Source organism: Ovis aries, chromosome 17, assembly GCF_016772045.2.
Source record: "Ovis aries strain OAR_USU_Benz2616 breed Rambouillet chromosome 17, ARS-UI_Ramb_v3.0, whole genome shotgun sequence".
Taxonomy (NCBI): Eukaryota; Metazoa; Chordata; class Mammalia; order Artiodactyla; family Bovidae; genus Ovis; species Ovis aries.
The window spans coordinates 53,110,215-53,122,707 of record NC_056070.1 but is presented as its reverse complement, the minus strand read 5'-3'; the positions used below and the strand labels follow the sequence as shown (position 1 = coordinate 53,122,707).

General features: G+C 42.2%; 1 protein-coding gene across 10 annotated transcripts in view; it reads right to left on the bottom strand.

Annotated features, from left to right (window-relative positions):
- The window catches only part of CLIP1 (CAP-Gly domain containing linker protein 1), a 144,523-nt gene that overhangs the window by 27,350 nt on the left and 104,680 nt on the right, over window positions 1-12,493 (bottom strand). For 6 of the 10 annotated variants that reach the window (XM_015101613.3, XM_015101614.3, XM_015101615.3 and 3 more), the window contains 3 exons: window positions 7,451-7,567; window positions 5,261-5,367; window positions 7-127 (listed from right to left, as the gene is read on the bottom strand). In XM_015101613.3, coding sequence (XP_014957099.1) covers window positions 7-127; window positions 5,261-5,367; window positions 7,451-7,567 — 345 coding nt within the window. Of the gene's footprint in view, window positions 1-6; window positions 128-3,422; window positions 3,519-5,260; window positions 5,368-7,450; window positions 7,568-8,670; window positions 10,939-12,493 lie in introns of all 10 variants that reach the window. The other 4 variants (XM_060401140.1, XM_060401138.1, XM_060401139.1 and 1 more) reach the window with 2 other exon arrangements.

The following is a 12,493-nucleotide window of genomic DNA, read 5'->3' as shown; positions in this document are numbered from 1 at the left end:
ACTGACCTTTTGGTGACTGGTGACTTCGTCCCTGCTCCTCCCCAGCTCCTCGTTAAGTTTCACGTTCTCTTCTTGCAGCGCTGAGAGCTGCTGGGACTTCTGAGCTGCTGCCTGCTTTAGGGTTTCTCTGCAAGGACAGCGAGTGTGGGGTTACCATAGAAACAAGACAGGCAAGGAAACTGTGGGAGAGGACCAACTCCACAGCACTGGGGAAAATATATCTGGGTCACGTGCCTGCTAGGATCTGTAATAACAGGAGGCAGGATTGTCTACCTGCAGGAGGGGCCAAACGGCTTTAACCTCTCAGGGGGAGGACTGCTGCCTGCAATTATTATATTTTTTCTCCTCAAACCTAATCAACACTACATCTACTCTCTTACCACCCACACTTACCCCACTTCTAAATACTTCCCACACAAAAAAGCAATGTTACTCTAAAATAAATGACAGATGAAATGGCCGGTATTCCTTTTTGTTTCCATTAGAAAATTAAATTCACTACATTGATAGTGATTTCCATCGTTGCCACAGTATTCTGCTCTAACTGTACAAATCTGTAATCTTTTTTTTTTTTTTTAGGAAGAAATGTAGAGCTGATAATTCCATTTGCTAGCATTTGTCAGAATCAAGTGTTGCCGTAAATCTGGGTATATTTTCAGGACGACTAAAGGTGAAACGCCCAAAGGAAATGTAGTTTTCTAATTACAAAACAAGTGTTTAATTTTGATTGTATTCTTTCCATACTGTTGACTTGTAATTAAAAGAAGCAAATAAAAATACAACTTGCTGACCATACATATCATGAATATCAGCATATAAAATGTGAACAGGGTAAACATATGAATTAAACCTCTTCCCATTATTAAACTTGACTAGAAATATACATCCCAAATTATCCTTTACATGTGGATATTCAAAATAGTTTATTGGATTGTTGGATTTTAGTTTTAAACCACAGAAGGTGGTTTTGATGCAATTATGAATTTTAAGTCTGGGCTGGCCACACTCCATTTAGTGAGCTGTCATACGTGGCTGAATTCTGAATCAAGTCATCTGGGTATGATTCCATCTGCTGATGCATGAACACGTCTATTTTTAACCTCAGTTGTCTAATGGGTGGCAGTACTTGGTACCTGCAGTTTTCTTGATTTTTAATTCTCCATGTACCTATAACATACCTATAGGGCTGACTTTGTGAAGATATAGGGCAATATGTCAACACGAAAATTCTCTTAGCACATTAAATTTGTCATTTGACAGAGATGTTTATTTAGCAAGTGAAGAAAAACTAAGAAGGAATTTTAGACTCAAAAGCTGGGAGGCTTGATTTCAATTATGGATCAACACACACACACACACACACACACTATAAGTAAAGTTTATCTTCTGGCTAAAGTCTATCAATTCTTGATAAATTCGAGGATTTTACTTATGATGAAATCATCATAAGCCAAACCTTTTATTCCCAAGTGGTCAAAACCTTCATTAGGAGCCATTTGGTCTCAGCATTTGTGTGGCCTGTCAGTGGTAAGTTCTCGATCCTGTTCTTTCTCTTTTACAGATTTTCATCCTTAAAAAAATTTTAAAACCTTGGTTTCCATTAAGAGCTCCCAGTAAGGGAAATTAAAACAAGGAGTCAGGAAATATCAAGATGCCCTAAGATTTATACAAATGATATATATTCAATGTTTTAAAATCTACAGTATGATCTCATGTATATTTTCTCATTTCATCCTCAGAGCCCAAGGAGGCTCATGTTATTATTTATATTTTAAAGATTTCAAAATTGCAGCTCAGGGAAGTGAAAAGATTTGCCCCAAGTAAGTTGTAGAATCAAGAGAACTAGAGGTAGAACTGGGAGACAGACCTCAGTTGTGATCTGAATATAGAAACACCTTTCACCTTTTCTTTAGACCAGAGGAGATATGTATATTTCATAGATGGAGGAGGCTCCAACAGCCCAACTCCTGGACATACTTTAAGGAATAATTTTGAAAATACCTACAAATATATTTTTCACAATTTTATAAGTTGCTTTTCCCCCCCATATATATAACAATATCTTGCAAAACAAAAGATGACTCACTGTTTTAAAACTGAGATGCAAAATAAACCCTGCTGATATTGACTTGCAAACATTCTACTGAGGAATCTATCATAAATTTAATAATTACCATGCTAAACATATTCTACTTTTTAAAAATATTTACTTGGTTATACCAGGTCTTAGTTGTGGCATGTGGGATTTAGTTTCTTGACTAGGAATCGAACCTGGGCCCCATGCATTGAGGGCCTAGTCTTAGCCACTGGACCACCAGGAAAGTCCTAGTATATTCTAGTTTTACTACTGAGCCAGGTGAGTAATTAAAGGCAAAATTAGATTGCTTATATCGTTTTCCCTCAGAGTCAAAAATTACACACCAGAGATACACAATTTTGTTCTCTTTCCAACTAAAAACAGGACCTGGCTAGCCAAAATCAAGAGTTTTCCTAAAACCAGTTTAGGAAATGGCATAGAGGAAAAGGAACGTTTAGTTGCAAGGGCTAGCTGAGTTTCCAGGGCCAAGGGCAAGATCCTTAGGGCTGGTTCCCATTAGAACTCGTGGGTTTGCAGAGGTGTCCCTTTTCCTCCAGGAACTCCAGTCCCAGCAGGTAATGAGAAATACCTGAAAAGCTCCAGCGGCCATGAAGGTCCCAGGTATGTGGTCACAAAACACAAAAAGCTGCTCCTTCTCTAGCTCAGAGCACAGTGAAATGACTGCGGGTCTCTTTTTGAGCAGCACTGTTCTCATGACACAGTACATTTATATCAGCTGGTCCCTGAAATGTGGCCAAGTCTCAGGCAGGGAACAATGAGTCACTGGGGGTGTGTTTGCAGGGGGGCGCTTTCAACCCACTCCTCACACCTCCCTCCCAAGGCTTCTCACTAACGTCACCGCTGTGTCTCCCACTGCCCCTGTGTCCCGCTCTGAGGCCTGGCACGAGGCAAGGTTCTCCGTAGCCCTGGCGAGCCAGGAAAAACGGCAGCCCCTCCTCAAGTGAACTACTCCCCTTGGGAAAGGGAGATGCAGGGACCCAGCCCTGGGAGGAAGGCAGGCCTAGGGGAGGTGGGCGGCAGTACGGCTCATGGGTTTTTGCTCCCGTGGGCCTACAGGCGCGAGCTCAGCTTCTGTTATTCAACGGGGTCTTTCAAAAAGGGGCACACAGAGTAAGCCGCTCTCTTGGAAGGAGTGAGACCACCCCATGCTGACTAGGGGTGGAGACAGAACAGAAAGACTTGAGTGAGGACGGGGACACATGAACCCTACACCAGTGTGGCGACCCTTACAGGAGGCTCCTGCATGGTGCTGCAGGACAGGGGGATTTTATCTGACTCCCCGGGGCTCTCTGATACGTCCGCTCTGGCCCTGCCCCTCCATTACCTAGTGCGGCCCAGGGAGCTCAGAGGTGGGATTATGGCAGAGGGAGGTTGGTGAGGGAATCTTCTCCTGATGCTCAGATCCTCCCTCACCAGATGCCTGTGTGACACAAATGAGCTGAAGTCAATGTAGTGCTCCAGACCCTCAGGCCGGCAGAGCTACTGTGTCACGGGGTGGGGGCAGATCCTAAACTGTAGCTGAACCTCCCCTCTCTCAACAGCTTTAAATTTTTTTCCCCATCATAGAAAAAGCAATGGCGGCTTCCATTTATGCTGTTTAGCCTTGGCACACTAGGATAGTCAAGCCTCTCCCAGTGGCCACCACAACTCTACACATATACATAGGTGTAAATGGAACCGTTGGGAGCTGTTTAAATACCGTCTAGAGAAATATCACTAAAACTAAGGCTGGACGAAAGGATCCATTGTCAGCGTTGTGAGCTGTCCATCTCAGGTAAGTAGCCCAGAGAAGAACTCTTCTAGGAGGATTTTAGGAACTCACAGAAGAACTAGAGATAATATACTAATTTAACCCAAGCTTGATCAACAAGTAGTATTGAGGATGGCAACTTGGAAAGAGGAGTTTGGAACTGATGCTTTTGTCTCTGTTTGAATCTCATCTATTTGTTTGATCAGAACTGGAAATAAATAATACAAGCCCTTGAAGGGCAGAGTCCACATACAATTCATTTTTGGATCCTTCCTAGCTCAACTGTACCTAGCAGAAGGGGCTTACTCAAACGTTCACCAGATTAACTGGCTTTAAATGTTCGGTTCACACAGTTGATACAGAGTAGTTCTCAGAACAGATAAGCAAAATGAAATCTACTCTGTAACTATTACGTACAGCGCCAGATAAATAACCATCTGCAGCGGTTATAAGAACCAAACTTGAAAGGCAGTATTGACAAAGGAAACATGGGCAGCCTGTCTGCCTAAAATACAGGGAGCAGACTGATGAGTAAACTTGGATCAGAAAGAGGCTTTCAAAGTTCTGCTCATTTAATGTCCATGACAGAAGATTAGATTACTCTTAAAATCAAGACTATTTGATGCTCTTCAAAGTGTATGCTTTCCCCCACCCCCTATTGAAAGAATTTTAAGGGATTAATTAATAGAGGGTCTGATGTTTCCTAATGTTGAGATTGCTACCACATAAGCATACTATTTTTCTTAAATGTTATTATTGGGGTATAGTTGCTCTATAATGTTGTATTAGTTTCTGCTGTACAACAACATGAATCATATATACATGATTTATACATATATGCCTTCCTTTTGAGCTTCCCTCCCACCCCCATCCCACTCCTCTAGGCCATCACAGAGCACCAAGCTGAGCTCCTTGTACTATACAGCAGCTTCCCACTAGCTATCTGTTTTACACTTGGAAGTGTATACAAGTCAGTCCCAATCTCCCAGTTTGTCCCACCTTCCCCTTCCGTGTCCATGTGTCTGTTCTGTCTCTATTCCTGCCCTTGCAAATAGGTTCATCTACCATTTTTCTAGATTCCACATACATATAAACATACTACCTGAAAAAGTTCTACTTCCCCTTGTATTTGCAAAAGGTTTTATCAAGTCACATTTGAATTCCAAGTGTTGCAACTCACCAGCCAGCACATATTTCATTTTGACCCTGTAGCTGAGCTATAGTCCCAACTTCACAGTGGTTATAGGGGTGAATTCTCAAGGGCTGCAATGGCATTTAGCAGGGGCAGGATGGAGACTATTACTTTGACTTTTTATACACTTGTCAAGTACTTGAAAAAAGTAACTAGCACTGTTTCTACTTTTGCAATTTTAAATAAGTTCCATAATTTCTTTCATAATGGGTAAACTTACATTTCTTTCTTGAATTCTTCTATTTTTTGGTTCTCTACCGTCAGAAGCTCTTTTGATTTGTTCAGCTCTTCCACGTTTTTCAAGTTGTTTTCTTTAAGTGTATCCAACTTAAAGACCAAGAGAAAAAAACTTAATGAAACTATTTCATTTTTCAATCACATAAGTGGATAGACAAATCATTCATGAAAATGTGCATTAGACAGGTGAAATTAAAATCCTTTGCAAAAAAAACAAATTAAAAAAAAGATCACCTAGGTAAAGAGATAACAAATGATCAAGTCTATTATAAACTGCAGCCTCCCCCATAGGTTAAGTCAGACATTCCCTGTACACCCGGCCAAAAGGTCAAACTAAATTGCAACATAAAGCAAAAGGTCTTTTTCATTTTTATACAATTCCTAAAATTTATCATTGAGCTTGCTATTCATGTACGATGCATCTTAAAACATGCATTAGAAAATAAAAACATTAGAAATAAATTGCAAAGGCATGACATCAAGGACTAATTCTTTGTAATGAAAACACATTCCTTTCTTCCCGCAAGACTAGTAATTTAGGATATGATATTTTTCAATGTCAGTGCCAAATTTCAATTTATATAATCCTCATTATAAAAATTCCTGGGATATTTGTAGATGGGAAAGATTTAATTATTCACCTGAACTTCAGTCTGAAAAGGGAAAGACCACATAGCGAGACTGAAAAGCACTCACTCACTTTCAGTCCCATCACCTGCCCACATGGGATGTGGCCAGCCTACGGCCTGGCCTCTGGTGGGAAAAGCAGACACATTATTGGAATTAGTGGGGACATGACCAACCTCAGGCTCTGGCAGGTGGCTGGAGTTCTAGGTACGCAGCCCCCAAGGACGGGGAGCTTGTCATGGGTGACCCATCACACATGTGTGCTCCTGGTGCCATGCTGGCTTTCTAGGACTCGTACAGTTATCTCCTCCAGCCAGAGGTCATTTTGTCCTACCATATGCTACCTGTCAGGAGCCCTGGAAGTCAGGAGCCCTGGAAAGTGTCCTGCAAATTTTAACACCACCATCTTCCTTTTAATGCTCCCTAACATTCCAGATTCATGGAATGTTCAGTGAGACCAGAAAATGATTCATCCAGTCAGTATTCTGGCTGTAATGAGACACCAAGGGGTAAGTTATAGAAACAGGGGATTCTCCCTGAATCTACCTTCAAAGCTTAGGGACATTCCTTAAAATCTTATTTACTTTAGCTTCCAATCGATTACCATCTATAATTTTTAATGCTTTTATGTTTTCAGCTTAAGTCTTGTTCTCTTAAGACTGTCAACTCAATCATAAATGTACTCTTTTCCACATCAAGCTTTATTTCCCGTCTAATTATTTCAAAATGTTTATGCCTTTATGGATTTCAGTCCTTGCTCTGCTATCACGAGGAGACCTGATCTTTACGACAGCTATGCAGTGTGCCTGTCCGGATCTTCCCTGGCTTCAACTTCTTAACATCTCACCTGCCACTTTAAAAAGCATCTGAAGTTCTATAGAACTTCACATAACTATTTCGGCGAAGCAATCTGCTTTGGATTTACATAACAGCTTTCCAAAGAAAGAAAGGGCTGGTATGGGGTGTGGGGAGGGGGGGCGGGCAGGCATCAAAAGAGAGGTGCAAGGATAAGAAATGCTACTTTTGGACAGAATCAAAATTACCCTGACGCCACAAATCTGTCTGAGACCCAGAAGTGACTGATTCAAAATGAGATATAAGGGAGGCAGTACTGAAATAGGCCAAGAAAAAGGCCTATGTCAAACTCAGGGCTGAGGGATGGAGTCCAGTGGCTCAAAGTTGGGAGGCACTTGGGAGAAAAAAAAAATACACGTGATTTAAGACAAAAAACACAAAAGCTAGAGAATGCCACTGGTACCTCCTCTCAGCAGTTGTGTCAGTAAACAACTATCGCAGAAACCCACACTACCAGGGCTTTCCCCTCCTTTTTTAAAGGTTGATCTTACTAAATAGGTAATGAAGTAATACACTTTATTTCATAGGATCACCATCCTGGTGTACATGCGACTCCACTAACATAGATCAAACCTGTGTAAGGCCACACTTCAAAAAAAATAAGTAAATAAACCATCCTGAGTTAGTCATCAAGAATTCCATGAAGTCGATAGGCTGTCCTTTGTACAAAAAGCCATTTAAATCTGATTACTTCATTCTGCAGTTTTTCATTTGTTTGCTTGGAATCTTCCAAGGAGGCCAGTGTCTCGGTTTTCTCTTTGGTCATCTGTTCCATTATCTGCATGGCATCTTCAGCAGTTTGAGCGGCCTAAGTGTGAGAAAGCAGTGTGAGAAACAAGGGCACCCCTTACCAACCTGGGAGGGGGTGACTAACGCTCAGGCCACAAGGCTCAGGATCTGTGTGGTGAAGGGAATCACACGGAGACGATGAGCCGGGAACCAACCCCATGCCAAGACAGACAGATCAAGACGAACAACCAGAACAAAGTTATAGACACTTTCTGTGCCATTTTTCAACAAGCCAAACTGAAATATGCAATTTACGTATTTTCAGATCCCTATAAACCTACGCCTTCTAAGTTCTGAGTTCCACTGACAATGGTGCTCATCACTCTGACTTATGTTTGAGAGAAATGTTCACTGATAAGAAAGGCTTACATCCTTCTGTGGTCAAATGTTTTCTCTTAATCATATTTACTGTTAGAAGTTTAAAATACTCTTCTTGCTATCTCGAATTTGGGGCTTTTGAAATCACTTGGAATTTCGGTTGGGAACTTTTCAAACAAAAAGGGAAATTATTTGGGCGGTTACAGTGTTTAAGGCTCAAGTGTTTCATGAGAAGCATTGAATGACCTAGTCTATGAGAAGCTGTAGGCAATGAATACAAGCATGGCTGTGAATAAAAAAGATAATATACACATGGAAACCAATCCTTAGTTGATACAGTATTGAATATAAAATCACAGAAGTGAATTAAAATCTTTTAAGGCATTAAAATCCAGCTGCTGAGAATTCTGCCTTTATACCTTCCCAGTAACTGGAGGGAAGATTTATGAAACAATTAAAGCCACATAGAAGATACTAAGTTTTAACATGTGACCATTTTACCATTGTTCTTAAGCCTTTAAGAACTATGGTTGCCTTTCTCAGAAAAATTCTCCCTAAATTAAAAAACATCTATCCTTTTTATTCACAGTTTGCAATCTTTTCTAATGGAGAGAGATGACAGCAATTAGACATTTGGTAAACACTTGCCCTTTCAGGTGGTAACAAACAGCTTGAGATACCTGACCAAGTGATTAAATGGGGTGTGTTTCCTTCTTTGGAAATGAAGGCACGTTCCCTCAGCCACTACAGGGTTAGTGAACAGGGTTAAGGCCAGGGGCCCAATCCCTGAACCTCCCACTTTACCGTAAAGGACTGCAGAGTCTCGAGCTCTCTGATTTTTAGAGTGAGCTTGCTCTTGTCTTTCCTCAAAATACGGTTTTCGTTTTGAGACTCCAGGAGGTTGGCTGAGATGTGGCTGTTGGTTTTGGCCAGCTGGCTGATCTCTTTCTGGAGGAGGAAGTAGCTTTCGGCCAGCTTCTCCTTCTCCTTCAGGAGCTCGTCCTTTTTCAGCATCATCTCTCTTTTCTCGGCCAGAAGGTTTCTGTTGTCCTGCGTCGCTTTGGCCTGCTCGGCCAGGGTCACCTCGTGGTTCAGCTGCAGGTCGTCCAGCATCTTGGTGAGGTAGCCATGCAGTTCCTGCAGTTCCAACTTGGACTTGGACAAGGCAGCAAAGTCACTCTTCAGAGTCTCTATGTTGGCGGCCAGCCGCGCCGTCTCTGCACTCAGGAGTTCCTTCTCCTTGATGATGTCAGCCACTTTCTGCTCCGAGTTGGTCTTGTCTTGGACGAGCGTGTAGTTTTCAGACTGGAGCTCCTGGGTACAGGTTCTCAGCTTCTCCACCTCCTGTTCCAGGAGCGCCACCCTCCCATGGAGTTTGTTGCTCTCGTACAAGGAGGCCTCTTTGTCCTGCGTCCTGGCTTCTTTCTCCAGCACGAGGGACTGTTGCATTGTGTGGACCTTCTCATTTAACTTCTGACATTCTTCTTGCAGATTCAACCCGTCCCTTAACAAGATGTTCTTTTCAGAACAGCAGGCCTTGAGTTCAGCACTTAAACTCTCCTTGGCTTGCAATACGTCAGTGTGTTCTTTTTCTAGCATCTTTTTGGCGTTTTGGGCCTCTTTTAGCATCAGAGAGAGATCGCACTTGGTGGCCGTGAGCTCTTGGTTTTCCTTTTCCCTCTCTTGAAGCTCTTTCTTCAGAGCATCGAGATTGCTGAGCAGTTTCATCTTCTCGTGCACAACGATTCTTCTGTTGGCTGACTCTTGATCATATTTCTTTTTAAGGTCTTCCATGGCCTTCATGGACTTCTCTCTTTCTACCAGTAAATCCCCATTCCGCATCTCCAGTACCGATTTTTCTTTCAAGAGGTTATCCTGCTGCTTTTTGAGCTTGGTGATTTTCTGACAAACCAGCTCCTTCTCAGAAGTGAGGTACGTGATCTTCTCATTCAGGTTCATCTCGATGTGGGTGGACTCTTCCGAATATTTGCTGAGTTTTTCGGTGATGAGCCTATTTTCATTTAGCAGTTCTTCTTTCTCAGCCAAGAGCCTTCTCTCGGATGAGGTTAAGGTCTCTTTTTCATGCAGAAGCTGGATGCACTCGGAGTCTGTGATCTCCCGGCTGGTCTTAATTTCTTCCAGCAGGTTTGTGAGGCTTGTGTTCGTGGCCTGCAATTGCAGAATCTCCAGCTCAGCCTTCCTCAGGCCCTTGCTGGCCTCCTCCAGCTGTGCGCGGAGCTCGCCGGCTTCCGTGCTGAGCAGATGTTTGACCTGGAGGGCAGTCTCCAGACTGGCGTTCAGCTTTTCCTGATCCTGAAGCAGCATGTCCTTCTCGAACTGCAGGTCTTTGCTGCCCTGAAGAAGATGATCTCTTTCGACCTTCAGGGCTATACACATGTTGTCAAGACCTGACTGTTTCTCCAAAGTTGACTTTTTCTCTATTGTGAGATCCTCAATCTCCTGCACCAAGCTCTTCTGATCTTTGACCAGCTCCTCATAGGAGCTCTGAAGCTTCTGAATAATTTCATCTTTATCTTGAGCCAACGCGAGGTTTTCAGTGACCAGCTTCTTGATATGATTCTCCAGGCGATCTTTTTCTTCCCGATACTTCTGAGACTCGGCCATTAGAATATCTTTGCTGAACTGCAGTTCCTCTGTGAGTGCCTGCAAGCTTGCTTCGGAAGCCTGCAAAGACTCGTTTTCCATATTTATCTTCAAGAGTTCCTCCTGTGCGATATTGATCTCTTTCAGTAATTTCTCTCTCTCCACAGCCAAAGCTGCTCTATCGAGTTGTTCCTGCTGATAAAGCTTTTCAGCGTCTTGCTTTTCCTCCCAGACTTTCTCCTTTTCTAAATTAAGAGTTTCATTTACTGACCAGAGCTTCTGTTGGTCCTCCTGAAGTAAAGTTATTTTGGCCTCCAACTCTACAAGTTTGGATAGAAGTGAACCTTTTTCTAACTTTAAAGCATTCCCCTCCTGGGCAAGAAGCTGCTTCTCTGATTTCAGACCCCTCAGCTCTTCTGACATTAGTTCAATTTCTCTTTTGGCTGATGTTAGTAAGTAAGTTAGCGACTACAGAGACAAAAGATGGAAAGAATGGAAACAAAATGAAATCAAGCAGACAAATGCAAGCCCAAGTAACTTAACATAACCTAAGTCATAGAAGTTAAAAAAAAGTTTACGGTAAATGTCATAGAAACTATCTGGATAACAGGGGAAAGAAACTGGATGAACGGAGTTCATAAAAGGATAATGCAAAGCAACTGTAGCTTTGCAAAACCTAGATAACTCTATTGGTTCATCTTTGAAACAACCTCTGAAGTACTCCTGACAGTTAACTAGAAGATACAAACAGTAGTTTGACATCAAGGCATGGGATTCTTTTCCTGCCATTCCGAATTATCCAGTAATTTCTATTGTAGGAGGGATTCATAGAAGAATTTTTAAAAACACAATCCAAAGAACTACAAAAAGTGAGTATATTTTAACTAAAAAAGGGAAAAGGGAGGAGGTGTTATAAACTGTTGCCTTTCAAACTAACTTACAGACCCTTACTTACTGAAGAACCTGGCCTGAGACTGATTTAGTCCCAGTGATACATGTAACTGACAAAAAATGCAGACTGATTTGCTAGGCTTTGATGACCAAAATAAATGGGTTTTAAAAACATGTATTGGTTTATAAAATAAATTGACCATAGTGTCTCTACCAGCGCTGCCCAGAACTTTCTGCCATGATGTAAAAGGATTTGATCTGCACTGTCCATTGTGGTAGCCACTAGCCACACATGTGGCGCGTGTGACTGAGAAGGGGAACTTATAACTTGGGCTAGTGTAAATTCAAATGGCCACATGTGCCCAGTGCCTACTGTACTGGTTTGCTGGCTACTAAACTAGGGAACACGGGAGCATCGTGGGCTCCATGAACTTCCTGAGATTTCACCCGAAACTGCTTGAGTGTGTATATCAATTCTCCTGGGAAAACATCTGAAGGTTTCATCAGCTCTCAAAAGTGTCTGCTGAGCCCTTGCTGCTGACAAACACTGAGGTGTGAATATTCAGACTACTTTGGAAGGGAAAGAATTCTGGCATTTTAACCAAATGATCCTTATGAAAACAACAGCAAACAAAATTAATGGGGCTTTACACAAACCTCTAGAATGCTGTGGTTTAGTCAGGCTACAGTATTTTAAGGGAAACATTAGAGAACTGCTGTCTACCAAGATAAAGGGAGCCTCAAAGTCCAAAATTCTGGAAATTATATCCAGTGTTAAATGTTTCATAAAACTGGAGATATTTCACAGGGAAAAGAGAAAGCCTTGATGGGCAGCAGCAGCTTCCCTGGTAGCTCAGCTGGTAAAGAATCTGCCTGCAATGCAGGAGACCTGGGTTCGATCTCTGGGTTGGGAAGATCCGCTGGAGAAGGGAAAGGCTACCCACTCCAGTATTCTGGCCTGGAGAATTCCATGGACTGTATAGTCCACGGGGTCGGAAAGAATGGGACATGAATGAGCATCTTTCACTTTCACACATGACATATATTATGATGTGCTCCATTTAATTTAAAAGGGATTTGTTTTGTTGTTGTTCAGTCACTGAGTCATGTCTGACTCTTGGTGACCCCACGA